Source organism: Dasypus novemcinctus, chromosome 24 (genome assembly GCF_030445035.2).
Source record: "Dasypus novemcinctus isolate mDasNov1 chromosome 24, mDasNov1.1.hap2, whole genome shotgun sequence".
Taxonomy (NCBI): domain Eukaryota; kingdom Metazoa; phylum Chordata; class Mammalia; order Cingulata; family Dasypodidae; genus Dasypus; species Dasypus novemcinctus.
In genome coordinates, this window is record NC_080696.1 from 37,761,232 (window position 1) to 37,778,961 (window position 17,730).

General features: G+C 37.8%; 1 protein-coding gene across 7 annotated transcripts in view; it reads right to left on the reverse strand.

Moving 5' to 3' along the window:
• NCOA6 (nuclear receptor coactivator 6) overlaps positions 1-17,730 on the reverse strand; it is a 161,467-nt gene that overhangs the window by 11,242 nt on the left and 132,495 nt on the right. For 6 of the 7 annotated variants that reach the window (XM_058286959.2, XM_058286954.1, XM_058286961.2 and 3 more), the window contains one exon: positions 15,163-15,311. In XM_058286959.2, the coding sequence (XP_058142942.1) occupies positions 15,163-15,311 (149 nt within the window). The remainder of the gene's footprint in view (positions 1-15,162; positions 15,312-17,730) is intronic. The other variant, XM_058286957.2, reaches the window with a different exon arrangement.

A 17,730-nucleotide genomic window follows, 5' to 3' on the forward strand; every position in this document is an offset into this window, starting at 1 on the left:
TCTTATCACGAAAGGATGTTGGATTTTGTCAAATATGTTTTCTGCATCAATTGAGATGATCATGTGGGTTATTCTATTAATGTGGTATATTACATTTATTTTTAAAATGTTGAACCATCCTTGCATTCCTGGAATAAATCCCACTTCATCACTAAGTACTGTATAATCCTTTTAATATACTGTTGGATTTGGTTTGGTAGTATTTTGTTGAGGATTTTTACATCTACATTCATAAAGGAAATGATATGTAATTTTCTTTTCTTGTGCTGCCTTTACCTGGCATTGGTATCAGATTAATGCTCTTCCCACAAAATAAGGCAGGAAGCATTCTCTTCCATTTTCTGCAAGAGTTTGAAAAGGACTGGTATTAAATCTTCTTTAAGTTTTCGTTAGAAGTCAGCAGTGAAACCATCTGATGCTGGACTTTTCTTTGTTGGGGGGTTTTTGATTAACTGATTCAATTTCTTTACTTGTTCTATGTCTTTTAAGATTTTCTATTTTTTTCCTGGGTCAGATTAATTTGCACTTTTCTGGGAATTTATCCATTTCATCTAGGTTTTCTAATTTGTTTCTCTAAGTTCAGTAGTAATGTCCCCACTTCCATTCCTAATTTTCATTACTTGTGCCTTCTTTTTTTTGGTTAAAGATTTGTTAATTTATTGATCTTTTCAAAAAAACAACATTGGGCTTTGTTGATTCACTGTTGTTTTTTTACTCTCTATTTCATTTCTCTCTGCTCCAACCTTTACTATTTCCTTCTCTCTTATTAATTTTGGGTATAGCTTCTTCTTCTTGTTCTAGTGCCTTTAGGTGTGAAGTTAGATTAGTGATTTGTGGACTTTGTTCTTTTTTAATGTAGGCACTTAGAATGATAAATGTCCCTCTCAGTACTGCCTTTGGTGTTCCCCCCCTTCTTATAAAGATTTTATTTATTTATTCACACCCCCCCTCATTGTTTTGCACTCACTGTCTGCTCTCTATGTCCATTCACTGTGTGCTGTGTCTGTTCATCTTCTTTAGGAGGCACCAGGAACAGAACCTGGGACCTCCCATGTGGGGGAGAGGCATTCAATCACTTGAGCCACCTCAGCTCCCTGCTTTGTTGTGTCTCTCATTGTGTTTCCTGTGTCTCCTTGTTGCATCATCTTGTTGCATCAGCTCACTGCACCTGTCCATTGTGCCAGCTCGCTGTCTTGCTTGTCTTCTGTAGGAGACACTGGGAGCTGAACCCAGGACCTCCCATGTGGTAGGTGGGAGACCAATTGCTTGAGCCACATCTACTTCCCTCCCTAAGTTTTGGTATGTTGTGTTTTAATTTTCATTTGTCTCAAGATATTTCCTAATATCCTTGTAATTTCTCTTTGACTTACTGGTTGTTTAAGAGTGTGTTGTGTAACTTCCACATATTTGTACATTTTTTAGACTTTATTATTTTATTGATTTCTAGCTGTATCCCATTTTGGTGATAAGATACTTTGGAGGATTTCAGTATTATTAAATTTATTAAGATGATTTGTGGTTTAACTTACAGCCTATCCTGGAAAATTTTCCATGTACATTTGAGAAGAACGTGAATTTTACTGTTGTTGGGTGAAATGTTCCATACATGTCCATTAGGTCTAATTGGTTAATAGTGTTGCTCAAGTCCTCTGTTTTGGCTGACAATAATATAGCCACTCTGCCTCACTTCTGATTACTGTTTGCATGGAGTATCTCTTTCCACCCTTTTAATTTCAACCTCTTTGTGTCTTTGTATGTAAAATAAGTCTCTTATAGTCAGCATATAAATGGATCATGCTCTTTCATCCAATCTACCAGTATCTGTCTCTTTTATATTGACAGTTAGGATAATAACTGAGAAGAAAGGATATACTTTTCTCATTTAGTTATTAGTTGTCTGTATGTATTGAATGTTTTTTGTTCTTCAATTATCCCATACACCTTGTAAAATTTAGTTGCTTTTTTGTAGTGTATCTTTTTTTTTTTTTTAGTGTACCATTTGATTCCATTCTTTTTTTTCTCTTCTCTCTATATTTTTCAGTTATTTTCTTTTGGTTACTGTGGCAGTTTGAAATTAATTTATGAATCCTAAAAAGATATTATTTTTAACTAATCTATTTCTGTGGGCGATACCCTTTGCATTAAATTCCTTCCAGGTTTTTTTTTACTAGATTAGTTGATAAGATCATTTTTGGGCTTTTGATTGGACCACATCAATAGGGCATGATTCATGCTGAGTTTCCGCCCTCTTGTTGGGTCTAGTAAAAATGGAGACACACAGAGAGAGGCAAACAGATAAGACGCAGAGGAAAAGAAAGTTGCCACATTTGATCTTGCCACGTGAAAGATGATTAGAGGATCACTTAAGCATGCAGCCGCCAAGAGCCTAGGCACACAGAGCAGCTCAGGAGATAAGCCCTATGCCTGATAGCTGACAGTTGAGCTCCTGATTCTGGAGGAGAAGGCAGAGACCTTGGCAGAGATCAGTGCCCATTTTCACCATGTGGCAGCCAACTTTGGTGAGAAAATATCTCTGATGGTGCCTTGGTTTAGGCTTTTCACAGCTGTGGAACTGTAAATTTTACCCCAAATAAATCCCCGGTATAAAAGCCAACCCATATCTGGTACTTTGCATCAGCAGCCCTTCGGCAAACTAAAACCTTTGTAATTACTATTAACAACTTAAACTGGGGAATGGACGTGGCTCAAGCAGTTAAACACCTGCCTCCCACATGGGAGGTCCCAGGTTCAGTTCACAGTGTCTCTCCTAAAGAAGACAATAAGCAGACAATGACCAAAAAAGACAACAAACAAGACAGCCAGCAGACAACAAGCAAAAAAACCCCCAATGAGCAGGTAGCAGATGTGGCTCAAGCAGATGAGGGGCCAACTCCCACAATGGAGGTCCCGGGTTTGGTTCCCAGTGCCTCCTAAAGAAAAAACAATGAGGAAAAAACCCCCAAACACTTAAATTAATAATAACCTAGTTTGAGTAGGTCCAATTAGGACCAATGTATATTCAAGTACATAAAATCTCTACTCCTACATATCTCTTTTCCTCTCTCTCCATACTGTTTTTTATCTCAGATTATATCTGTATACTCTGTATGCTCATTAATGTAGTTTAAGTTTTTTTTTTTTTCACACATTTCCTTGGTAAGTCATATGGGGGGAAAGCAGCAGTTACAAACTAAAGGTACAATAATATGGGATGTTATAGTTTCTTCTGCAGTTACCTTTACCAATGTTCTTTATTTCTTCTTATGGCTTCAAGTTACTGTTTAGTGTCCTTTTATTTCACCCTGAAGGATTCCTTTTAGCATTTCTTATAGGGGGCTTCTGGCAATGGACTCTTTCAGCTCTTGGTTATCTGTCAGTGTCTTAATTTCTGCTTCATTTTTGAAGGGCAATTTTGCCAGATACAGTATTTTGGCTGACAGGGTTTTTTTTTTGTTTGTTTTTTAAGGGTCTTTAAAATGTCATCCCACTGTCTTCTGGCCTTCATGGCTACCATTTTTGTTTTTTTAATGTCTTGTAATCTTTTATTGAAACCTGGGCATTTTGATATTTAGTATGTTACTGCTAGAATTTAGCTAGTGTTATGACAGAGCTTTCCTTGAAAGCCAGGAGCTATCAGTAAAAAAAAATCAACCTATGTAGTGCTCTTCTCCTTCAGAGATTATCCATACAATGAGTTTAGAGATTGGCTTGAGGCCAAAGTGCAGATCCTTTCTGCACATGCCTCTTCTTCTGGGCATGTGCATGTAGCCTGAGGAAATCCCTCATTTATAGAGTTCTGAATGTCCCTTCTTCCCTAGAAAACAGTTTTCTCACAGTCCTATACTGCAGTGTATGTCCTATAGCCAACTACCTTTGCCCTAGGCAGTCACTTGACTGCTATCCCACAGCATTTTGTAGATCTCTGTGAGCTGCATGCTACAGACAGAGCAAGTTCTGGGGCAATAAATTCCTTAGGCCACTACCAGAAAGACTGGGCCAGGCATACAGCTTCCCAGTATATGCATGAGGGTTACTCTGCTTCCTTTAGAACTGGAACCAGGGATCTGCACTGGGAGTGTGTCAGCTCCATGCTGATCCAGTGAGCGGATAGGGAAGGGGCTAGCCAGGGTGCCCAAAGAACCTATTGCTTTTAATTGGCCTTTTTCTTGATTTGGTGTTTATCATGTTACTGCAGTACTTTAAAAACTAGGAAGTTTCCTAGATTCCTAGGAAGGAATTTATTTGCTCATTTGATTGTACTTTTTCCCGTATTGCTTCTAACTAAGATTCTTCTCTATGAATTTGTATACAAAATATCTGGAAATTTTCCTTCAAGATTTGCATGACTGATTTGTAAATTATGCTATGAGGGTATAGTTTTACGCAGTTATTCTAACATATCTAGGTAGGCTCATTTGCATTTCCAAAATAAAGCCTCTATTTTTATTAAGTATATCTGTACACAGTGTTTTTTTTTAAAAGATTGTTTTTTTCTGAAATCACTGGCTGTGGCTATAGGTTGGGGAGGGTTATCATTTATTTTGCTGTAAGATGCACTGCAGGGTGCATCCGGATACCCACAGCTGCTGATTCCTGGTTGCTCCAAAATACCCTCATATTAGCATATTTTCCCTGGTTTCAAACTTATGCTTTAAACTTAATGTTTTTAACTATTATTCTTATTTTCCAGTTGAAAATACAACACAGAAACTATTATTAATAGTAAAGTAAATAAAGAATGATTAAAAACTAGAAAAGCATTTCTATCTTATTCAGGAACTCACTGTCAGGAAACATAATTACTCAAATGAATATTTGTAAACAATATACCTAATTAAGGGTAATTTTAAAGGGAAGTTCACTGATTTGTGGGAACCAATTTTTTGCTTTTGTAATTAAAAGTGCAGAGGTGGGGAAATGCAACCAAGGAAAACCAAAAACATCAGTTCAGAGAGTGACCAAGCATCCATGTGAGCTTCTCTGGACTTGTCCAGAAATCCATTCCATCTGCTCCAAACTGGCAATCTATTAGACCTTTGCTAGCAAGATGTAAGTAAATTGCTGTCATAGCAGGAGCATGATTTTTATTTTATTTTTAAATAAATTTTTAATTTATTTTTAAAAGATACTTTGATTGCATAAAATGTTACATTAAAAAAATATAAGGATTCCCATATGCCCCACTCCCCACACCTACCACGTTCCCCCACATTAACAATGTCTTTCATTAGTGTGGTACATTCATTGCAATTGATGAACACATTTTGGAGTACTGCCACTCAGCATAGATTATAGTTTACGTTGTAGTTTACACTCTCTCCCACTCAATTCTGTAGGTTATGGCAGGATATATAATGGCCTGTATCTGTTGTTGCAATGTCATTCAGGACAATTCCAAGTTCTAAAAATGTCCCCATATTACACCTCTTTTTAGGAGCATGATTAATGTCACTGGTTCTCTGACAATACAAGAGTATCAAAACTTATTATTCCTTCTCATGATACCTTTCAGCCTCCCATATTTTCATGAAAAAAATACAGAATGTTTCTGATTCTGTTTGTACATATAGGACCAAAATATTTTGAGTGTAAAAAAGCCAAAATGCTTTTTCCCCTTAAAACTTTAGAAGTACTCATATTGAGATATTTCATGTTTCAGGTACCTAACATTGCCATTTGTTTGAGATGCAAGAATGTTAGAAACCACCTTGCATTTATTTATTTATTTAGATTTATTTTAAGGAGAGTATAGAAAAAAGAGTAGAGAAAGGATAACCAAAAGAGTAAAAAGACAAAAATAAGATATGAGATATGAAAACCAAAGAAAAAAATGGTAGAAGTAAATAATGCATTTATAGTATTATAATTAAATATGAACGGATTAAACTCCCCAATCAAAAGATACAGGCTGACAGAATGGATTAAAAAACAAGCAATCCATAAGCTGTTCACAAGAAACTCACCTTAGACCCAGGGATACATACTGACTGAAAGTGAAAGATTGGAAAAAGATAATCCATGCAAATATTAGCCAAAAGAGAGCATGGGTAACTATACTAATATCAGACAAACTAGCATTAAATGCAAAAAAGTTGTAAGAAATATAGAAGGCCATTATATATTAATAAAAGGGACAAACCATCAGGAAACTGTAACAGTGATAAATATCCAACTAACCCAGGTGCCCCAAAGTACATGGGACAAACTCTGGGGAGAAATAGTATCTCTACAATAATCGTAGGAGACTTCTAAACCTCACTCACATCATTAGATAGAATAACTAGACAGAAGATGAACAAGGAAACAGAAAACTTGAACAATATGATAAATGAGTTAGGCCTAACAGGCAAATACAGAATGTTGCATCTAAACTCAGTGGGTTATACATTCTTTTCAAGTGCCCATGGATCTTTCTCCAGAATACACCTCATGTTAAGGCACAATGCAGCTCTCAATAAATATAAAAAGACTGAAATTATACAAAGCACCTTCTCAGATCATAATGGAATGAGACTGGAAATCAATAATATACAGAAAAAAAGTAATTTGACCAATGTGTGGAGGCTGAACAATGCACTCCTAAATAATTGGTGGGTCAAAGAAATCAGTAAATATACTGAGACAAATGAAAGGGAGAACACAACTTATCAAAACTTATGGGATACAGCGAAGATGGTCCTGAGAGGGATTTATAGCTCTAAATGCCTATGTTATAAAAGAAGAAAGAGCTAACTCAAAGATTTAACTGAACAACTAGAGAAACTAGAAAAACAGCAAATCAATCCCAAAGTAAGCAGAAGGAAAGAAATAATAAAGATTAGAGCAGAAATACATGAAATTGAGAACAAAAAAATACAACAGAGAAAATCAACAAAACCAAAAGTTGCTTCTTTGAGAAGATCAATAAAATTGACAAACCCCTAGCCAGACTAACAAAGAAAAAGAGAGAGAAGATGCAAATAAATATTACCAGAAATGAAAGGGGGGTAGTTACAATTGACCTCACAGAAATAAAAAGGATCATAAGAAGATATTATGAGAAACTGTATGCCAACAAACTAGACAACCTAGATGATACGAACAAATTCCTAGAAATACTTAACCAACCTACACTGATGCGACAAGAAATATAAGAACTTAACAAACCAATTACATGTAAAGAGATTGAATCTGTCATCAAAAATCTCCCAGCAAAGAAAAGTACAGGACCAGATGGCTTCGCAGGTGAATTTACCAAGCATTTTGAAAAGAATTAACCTCAATACTCTTTAAACTCTCCCAAAAAAGTGAAGAGGAGGGAAAATTAACCAACACATTTTATGAAGCCAATGTCACCCTAATAACAAAGCCAGATAAAGATACTACAAGAAAAGAAAATTACAGATCAATCTCTCTAATGAAACAAGTGGAATTTATTTCTGGTATGCAAGGCTGGTTCAACATAAGAAAAATCAGGCAGCGGACTTGGCCCAGTGGTTAGGGCATCTGTCTACCACATGGGAGATCCGCGGTTCAAACCCCGGGCCTCCTTGACCCGTGTGGAGCTGGCCCATGCGCAGTGCTGATGTGTGCAAGGAGTGCTGTGACACGCAGGGGTATCCCTGTGTAGGGGAGACCCATGTGCAAGGAGTGTGCCCCGTAAGGAGAGCCGCCCAGCGTGAAAGAAAGTGCAGCCTGCCCAGGAATGGCGCCACCCACATGGAGAGCTGACACAAGATGACACAACAAAAAGAAACACAGATTCCCGTGCCACTGACAACAACAGAAGTGGACAAAGAAGACGCAGCAAATAGACACAGAGAACAGACAACCGGGGTGGGGAGAGGAAGGGGAGAGAAATAAATAAATAAATCTTTAAAAAAAAAAAAAAGAAAATCAATCAATGTAATATACCACATTAAAAAATTGAAGGGAAAAAATCATATAATCTCAATCAATGCAGAAAGGCATATGACAAAATCTAGCATCCTTTTTTTTTGTTTAAAAACACTTCAAAAGATAGGAATAGAAGGAAAATCCCTCAACATGATAAAAGGCATATATGAAAAACCCACAACCAACACTGTACTCAATAGGGAAAGACTAAAAGCTTGCCTTCTAAGATCTGGAACAAGACAAGGATGCCCACTATAACCACTGTTATTCAATATTGTACTTTAAGTTCGAGGTAGGGCAATTAGACAAGAAAAAAAATAAAAAGCATCCAAATAAGACAAGAAGAAGTAAAGCTCTCATTGTTTGCAGATGACAGGACCCTGTATTTAGAAAATTCTCAAGTATCCATGAGAAAGCTACTTGAGCTAATAAATGCATTTAGCAAAGTGGCACGATACAAGATCAACACACAAAAATCAGTAATGTTTTTGTACACTAGTACCGAACTATCTGAGGAGGAAATCAGGGGGAAAAATTCCATTTACAATAGCAACAAAAAGACCCAAATACCTAGGAATTCATTTAACCAAAGAAGTACAGGACCTATATGCAGAAAATTACAAAAGAATGCTAAAAGAAATTTTAAAAAGACTTAAACAAATGGGAAGGCATTCCATGTTCATGGACTGGAAGACTAAATATCATGAAGATGTCAATCTTACTCAAAGTGATTTATAGATTCAATGCAATATCAATCAAAATTCTAACAGCTTCCTTTACAGAATTAGAAAAGGCAATTACCAAATTCATGTGGAAGGGAAAGTGCACCCAAAGAGCCAAAAGCATTCTAAAAAAGAAGAGCATGGGAGGAATTTCCAAGCCTGACCTTGAAACATATTGCAAAGCAAAGCTAGAGTAGTCAAAATAGCATGGCACTGGCATAAAGACAGACACATCGATCAATGGAATAGAATTTAGAATCCAGAAATAAACCCTTACCTATACAGTCAACTGGGTTTTAAAAAAATTTGTTTTTTTCACATTTATTTCTCTCCCCCCCTCCCCCAGTTGTCTGCTCTCTGTGTCCATTTGCTGTGTGTTCTTCTGTGACCGCTTCTATCCTTATCAGCAGCACCAGGAATCTGTGTTTCTTTTTGTTGCATCATCTTGTTCTGTCAGCTCTCCATGTGTATGGCACCATTCTTGGGTAGGCTGCACTTTCTTTTGCGCTAGGCGGTTCTCCTTATGGGGTACACTCCTTGCACGTGGGGCTCCCCTATGCAGGGGGACACCCCTACGTGGCAGGGCACTCCTTGTGCGCATCCAGCACTGTGCATAGGCCAGCTCCACATGGGTCAAGGAGGCCCGGGGTTTGAACCTTGGACCTCCCATGTGGTAGGCGGATGCCCTATCCATTGGGCCAAGTCCGCTTCCCCAGTCAATTGGTTTTGGACAAACATACCAAGCCCATGCTAATGGGACAAAACAGTCTCTTCAACAAATGGTGCTGGGATAAAGGTATATCTATAACCAAAAGAATGAAAGAAGATCCCTGTCTCACTCCCTATACAAGAATCAACTCAAAGTGGATCTAAGACCTAAATATAAAAGCCAGGACCATAAAACTACTAGAAGAAAATGAAGGGAAACATTTTCAAGACCTTGTAGTAGGTGGTGGTTTCTTGGACCTTACACCCAAAGCATTTGTACAAAAGAAAAAAATAGATAAGTGGGACCCCCTCAAAATTAAACACTTTTGCACCTCCCAGGATTTTGTCAGAAGGGTAGAAGGCAGATCACTCAATGGGAGAAAATATTTGGAGATCAAATGTCAGATAAGGGTTTTAAAAATTTTTTTAATTTTTAAAAATAGGGAAACAGACTTGGCCCAGTGGTTAGGGCGTCTGTCTACCACATGGGAGGTCCGTGGTTCAAACCCCGGGCCTCCTTGACCCGTGTGGAGCTGGCCCATCTGCAGTGCTGATGCGCGCAAGGAGTGCCATGCCAGGCAGGGGTGTCCCCTGCGTAGGGGAGCCCCACGCGCAAGGAGTGCGCCCCATAAGGAGAGCCGCCCAAAGCGAAACAAAGTGCAGCCTGCCTAAGAATGGTGCCACCCACACGGAGAGCTGACACAAAAAGATGACACAACAAAAAGAGACACAGATTCCTGTGCCGCTGACAACAATAGAAGCGGACAAAGAAACAAGACGCAGCAAACAGACACAGAGAACAGACAACCGGGGTAGGGAGGAGGGGAGAGAAATAAATAAATAAATCTTTTAAAAATACATATATATATTTTTATTTTATTTTTTCAGATAAGGGTTTAATATACAGGATATATAAAGAGATGTTACAACTCAACAATAAAAAGACAAATGACCCATTAAAAAATGGGCAAAAGACTTGAATAGACATTTGTCCAAAGAAGAAATCTGAATGGCAAAAAAAAAAAAAAAAAACACACATGAAAAAATGCTCAACCTCACAAATGATTAGGGAAATGCAAATCAAAACTACAACGAGAGGGAAGCAAATTTGGCTCAATGGATAGAGCATCCATCTACCACATGGGAGGTCCAGGGTTCAAACCCAGGGCCTCCTGACCCATGTGATGAGCTGGCCCAAGCACAGTGCTGATGTGTGTAAGGAGTGCCCTGCCACGCAGGGGTGTTCCCCGGGTAGGGAAGCCCCACACGCAAGGAGTGCGCCCTGTAAGGAGAGCTGCCCAGTGCAAAAAATGCGCAGCCTGCCCAGGAGTGACTCCAGATACACAGAGAGCTGACACTACAAAAAGAGACACAGATTCCCAGTGCCACCGACAAGAATACAAGCGGACACAAAAGAACACACAGCAAATGGACATAGAGAGCAGACAACTGGGGGGTTAGAGGAGGCAGGGAAGGGGAAAGAAATAAAAAAAAACCTTAAAACTATAATGAGATATCATTTCATACCTACAGAATGGCCACTATTAAAAAGACAGAGAATACAAGTGTTGGAGAAAATGTGGAGAGATAGGAACACTTATTTACTGTTGGTGGGAATGCTGAATGGTCCAGCCACAGTGGAGGACTGTTTGGCAGTTCCTAAAGAAGCTGAATATAGATTTGCCATGTGACCCTGCAATACCACTACTGGGTATATACCCAGAAGAACTGAGAGCAGTGACATGAACAGACATCTGCATACCAATGTTCATAGCAGCATTATTCACAAATGCTAAAAGCTGGAAACAACCCACGTGTCCATCAACTGATGAATGGATAAACAAACTGTGGTATATTCACATGATGGAATATTATGCTGCTGTAAGAAGATATGAAATCGTAAGGCATATGACAATATGGATGATCCTGGAGGACATTATGTTAAGCGAGGCAAGCCAGACACAAAAGGACAAATATTGTATGATTATGTTACTGTGAACCAAATATACTGTGTAACATATTGTATGGTTAAAAAACCAAATTTTTATATATCCAGTACATTTGAGTGTGTTTTATTCAACTGTGTTTTCTTTTTAAATTATTGTTTATATTTTCAATTATTAAATGTACAAAGTAAAGTTTAAAAAGTACAAAAAAGGAAAAAAAAATTTATTTATTTCTCCCCACCCTTTTGTTGTTTACATTTGCTGTGTCTGCTCATTGTGTGCTTGCCTTCTTTTTTTTAGGAGGCACTGGGAACCAAACCCAGGGCCTCTGCTGTAGGAAGGAGGCACCTAATCGCTTGAGCCACTTCTACTCCCTGCTTTGTTTTGTCTCTCATTTTGTTTTCCTTGTTGTGTCTCCTGTTGCATTGTCTTGTGTCAGCTCACTGTCTTGCTTATCTTCTTTAGGAGGCACCAGGAACCGAACCTGGGACCTCCCATGTAGTAGGCGGGAGCTCAATCGCTTTAGCCATGTCCGCTTCCCACCTTGTATTTATTTTGTGATCACTCCCCTGGGTATGGGTACAAATACAGTCGCAGAATGTTAATTTAAGACTTTGTTTCACATTTTTGGATCCAACATAGTAAGCCAAATGATATGCATGCTTATTTTTAAATTTGGATCCAAGGGCCCTGACACTTAGAAGAGCTTGGTACTCATTTCTGATTTAAAAGGTAACTTATCCTGGGACAGTTAGAGAATGATAGCCTGGAGACTTGAGGTTGGTGTGGAGATCTATACATTACCATGATTCCTGGATTCTAGACATAGTTTTGCCATCCCCTCCTTGCAAGATCACAAAGCCTGCAAGATCATGGCTTCTCCTAAGCCAGCTCTAAGCCTTAAAGCATGGTAGATAGGGTAGGCATTCCAACATGACTACCACCACTGTGGGACAATGTCCAGTTTAAGTGTACAGGCCTATTCCCCAACCTTCTCTAAAACAGGTTCCAGCTTTCCATTTTTTCTTAACTGGTAGAGTGGTTCTAAATTGGGCATCTCTTTTTAACTGTCCTCCTGCTCCTAATATAAATTCTCTCGGTAGACTGTAAATGACACCTTTAGTATCTTGAGGTTCTGGGCTCAGGTCAAGGATGCAAGGATCCAAAAAGGCCAACCCCCTTTTCTTTCTGTAAAGCTAATTACATACCATATGCTACAGCCTAGAAGACCTTGATCCTTTGGGAAAGTGAGAGGCTATAAGAACTCACAGAACTGAGGAGAAAAAGATTTTTCCAGAGAACTTCAGGATCCTTTTCTTTCATGTTCTATGTTTAGTACTTGAATATACTGAAAAGCATGCTTCCTTCCAAATAAGTTTCAGCCAAGGAGATGATTTCCAGGGGAGGAAGCAAGTTGTTGGCTCCATTTCTGCATCTAAATTGGGGATAACTAAAAGGACTCTGTCTGTGTCTGGAAGGGAAAGAAGTATGCTTGAAACGGAAAGAAGGTCCCCCAACTTCTCCCGTTACTTACTCTCCAGCAGGCTAAGATAAGGTAATGGTACTTTCTGCATCTCTGCTTTGACTGTATGATCTGTAGACCTGTGGCCTACTCTCTCAGGGTCTCTTTTAAGTCATTATGACATTTCTCTCCAGAAACATGATTCTCCAATGACAGCTGAATTCTCAGGTCAATGTCTGGTGTCAGTGTACCAGACCCTGCCCTGGTCTTTAGGCTGGCATCCCAATGGCATTTGACCAGTTTTTCAGTTGCCCTACTGATATAAGGCACTCAGCCAGGATCCCAGCTCTTGCCCAATCTGAGCTGCTGAAGCACAGCACATTTCCTAAGAGGATGAGTCCATCCACATGCTTACCTTTTGCCTAGAATATTCCCATCCAATTCCATGGCCTGGTTAATGCCTCCTTATTCTTCAGATCTCAGCTTAAACATCAGAGACCTGGCAGAGGAGCAAGGCATCCCAGCTATATGCTCCTACAGTACCATGTAATTTTGCTATCACAGTATTTAACATTTAACACATTGTATTATAATCTGTCTTTCCCACTAACCTATAATCAACGTGTATCTGTCTTTAATTAGATTCTGTTTCTGTCTTTTCACTATTATATCTACAGGACATGTAGTAAGTACTTTAATACATATTGACAAATGGTTACTCATTAATAGTTACTGACTGCATACCTCTCTGTATTAGGCATCATACTAGGCACTAGGGATACAGTGGTGCACAAAATCAGACATGCTCTCTTGCCCCTAAATACAAAATATATATTAATTACCTATCACACAAATAAACAAATTTACAACTGTGGTGAATATTGTGAAGAAGAACATGGTACTATGATTCCTCACAGCACTGACAATTGGGCTAAAATAAGTAAGAAGAGTAAGAAAGCCAATAAGAAGAGAGGTGGGAGGGCACTTACTCCAATAGATGTTAACATGTTCACAGGCCTTCTGATGAGACGGATGAGGGTGGTATGTACAAGTTACTGAAAGAAGTAAGATGAGGCTGGGAGAGGCTGACAGGGCCAGAGTTCAAAGTGAGGCTTTTAGACTTCAAACCTTGTTACAATGGTAAATCACTGAAGGATTTTAGGTTACTGAATTAAGTGGAGGATGGAAAAAAGTTGATGAATTTGGGGCACCTGAAATAAAATCAGCAGCTTTTTGTGAGATTAAATTTGAGGGCAAGGGAAAGAGATGTCAAGGGGGATTCCTACATTTCTAGTGGTGCCATTCACTGAGATGGGGAACAGTGGCAGAGGACCTGACTTTGAGGGTGAAAATCACAAGGTGGTTTCAGACGTGTTGAATTTGAGGTCTTGTTAAGGCATGTATATGTAGTTTTCTAAGGTCTCTAGAAATACAAATTTATGAGTCATCTGTGAAATGTACCTGAAGAAAAGGGGCATGAATAAGAACCTCTTATATTTTTTAGTGTAACATTTTTTTTGTGATGTATATATCTTCAAAAAAATACAATTAAAAAAAAACAATGTAGTGGGGGGTGGGGAGTGGGTTATATGGGAACCTCTTATGTTTTTTGTTTTTTAATGTAACATTCCTTGTGATCAATTAACTTTAATAATAATAATGAAAAGATCACATGGGGAGAAAATACTGAAAGGAAAAGACAACTCAGCAATGAAATTTGAGGAAGGTCAGCATGTGATACCTGGATAGGGAGACTGGGAAGGTGCAGCTACAGAGGTAGCAGAAAATGAATCAGACTTCAGGTCATAAAAACAAAGGGAAAAACTAATTCAAAAAGGAGAGAGTCGTCAACAGAGAAGAGAAAACTGAAACTGAAAATTGTAAGTCTTGGGAAGGTCAAAGAAGACGGAATCAAAGGCACTAGTGAAGGAAGTGGTCTTAGGCTTGAGGAGGGTCAGCTACTCTATTATGACAGGAGCAGCGCAGGATAGAGGAATATTTATGTCTTGGTAATAGGGAGTTGAGGAAGTACTACTTATTTAGTGAAAAGGTGAGGATTTCTACCAAGAGGGAGGGGAGCAAGTAGGGGGCAGAGGTTTAAAAAATGTAGAGTTGGAGAGAGTTGACCACAAAAACAGAAAGATAGTGGGGCCATGTTGAGAACCTATCTAAAGTAGGTGATAATGAAGTTAAAGTGGACTCAATCTGCCCTATTAATGTTCTCTTTTCCAACAGTGCTTGCTGCTCTTGTGTACATAAACAGAAAACATATGGTTAAATGAACTAATAAATAAGGGAAGGATCAAACAAATATTAGAAGTCAAAGTAAGTTGCCAGCTGTAAGAAACAGAAGCAAAGATGAAGGACAAAGTCCTTCACTGCTGTGAAAAGCATCCCAATCCTCTACTTGACCCACAGACAACACCCCCACCCCTATCCCACTGCTAACCTTTAGTAGAGCTGGAGGCTGAAGCAGGCCGAGAGGACCGTTTACGATGTCCATTTTCCACACTTTCAGATGCAATAGTTGGCTCTTCAGTTCGGGAGTTTCTTCGGCTTGGGGTTTTGGACTTTTCAACTGTCTCTTTGGGCTCACTGCTAACAAAGGGAAGCACACGTTTCTTAGGAGGTGAGGAAATTAAGTCACACACAAAAAGGGGCTCTTCAATAGTTTCATTCATAAAGCAGGTAATTAAGTATACATAGAAAGAAAATCATTCTAGAGAGAAAACATCCCACTCAGCCCTGCAACAATGAGCACAATTACTTTCTATATTGTGGAGAAATTTAAAAGTGAACCTAGCCTGTTACATTAGTAAAATACTAAAGCATAATGCTGGTGAAATTGTGGAAAAACAGGTAAAAAGACACAAAGGACTTCAAACAAAAATCCTCAAATGACCTCACTCATTTTCCCAAGGTAATAATATTTCCCTTAAAATTACAAGATTTGGATTATATAAAATTTTAGAGCCATTAAAAAAGTGTTTAACATGTTTGAAAATTGCTACTAACTCAAAATAGTTTATACAAACTAGGAAATTACTGGCATATATTAGCATTTACGATAAGCCTGGTACAGCCATATGAATGGCATATTACAAGTCACATTATGGAGGAATATACATGGGAATATATCCACAATACACTGCTAGGTATACTGATCAACCATTCCAATCCCTTTTTTAGTATGCAAAGATATAAACTGATAATATTCAGTGTTATAGAGGGTACAAAGAAAAGATATTTTCACACATTATAGGAGGGTAAACTGGTGTAACTCAGTGGTTCTCAATAAAGGGCAATTTTGCCTCTCAGGGGACATTTGGCAATATATGACGACATTTTTGATTATCACAATAGGTGTGGGAAAGTGATACTGGTACCTAGTGGGTATAAGTCAGGGAGGCCTCTAACCATCCTAAATGCATAAGATAGCCCCCACAACAAAAAATTATCTGATCAAAAATGGCAATAATACTGAAGTTGAAGAACCTTGGTATAACCTTGTAACTCAGAAATTCTATTTGTCTAAGGAAACAAATCTTTTGACAGAGCTCTAATTATATACAAGGATGCCAAAGCATTTTACCCATATCAATGAAAAAAGAAGCCCCAAATGCCTAGACTAGTTAACTAAATTATGGCATATCCATATGGGGTCATGAAAAATCACGTTGTAGAAGATTATTTAATGATAGCAATTGTTCATAATACATTAAATGAGAAAAGTTAATGGCAGTATGAATGGTTTGATCCCATTTTTATTATAATATATAATGTATATGCAACCACATATTAAGGTGTAAGTGTAGAATATATATATAAATCTGACATTATATCTTTATTGTGTACTCATATGCTAAGAAAAGACTGGAAGAAGAGAACTAAAATATACACAGTGGATTATATATACTGGATATTGTTGAGTTATAGGAATTCTGGCCTATTGATGAGTGATTTTCTACCTGTACTTCTCTGAATTTCAAATTTTCTTTAATAAACTTTTCACTACTTTCATGGTTCAAAAAAAAAATGCATGTTAAAATCATTAACTTCCTCAACAAAATACTAGCAAACTGAACCCAAGAACATATTAACATAAATATATATCATGATCAAGTGAGATTTGTTTCAGGTATTCAAGAGAGGTTCAACATAAGAAAATCCTCATAACAGAATGATTATCTCAACTGATGCAAAAAAGGCAACTGACAAAATCCAACACCCCTTTTTGATAAAAACACTTGGAAGACTAAGAATAGAAGGAACCTTTTTCAACATGATGAAGGGTATGTATGAAAAACCCACTGCTAATATCATACTCAATGGAAAAGACTGAAAGTTTCCCCTCTAAGATCAGGAACAAGAATGTCTACTGTATCACTCTTATTCAACATTGTACTATAAGTTCTAGCCAGAGCATTTATGCAAGAAAAAGAAATAAAAGGCACCCAAGTTGGAAAAGTAGTGAAATTTTACATATTTGTAGATAACATGATTTTGTATTTAGAAAATCCTGAAAAATCTACAACAAAGCTCCTAGAGTTAATAAAGGAATTCAACAAAGTGGTGGGGTAAAAGATCAACACGCAAAAATCAGTAGTGTTTCTATATGTTAGTAATGAACAATCTGAAGAGGAAATCAAGAAAAATATTCCATTTACCATAGCAACTAAAAGAATCTAATATCTAGGAATAAATTTAATTATGGATGTAAAGGACTTGTACATAAAGAAATCAAAGAAGACCTAAACAAATGGAAGGACATTCTGTGATCATGGATTGGAAGCCTAAATATTTTTAAGATGCCAATTCTACCCAAAGAGATGTACAGATTCAATATAATTCCAATCAAAATCCCATCAACCTTCTCTGCAGAAATGGAAAAGCCAACCATCAAATTTATATGGAAGGCTCTATAGTTTCGATGTAACTTTTCTGTAATCTAAAATGTCTTTAAAATTAAAAATATTTTATATGGAAGGGTAAAGGGCCATGAATACCAAAATTATCT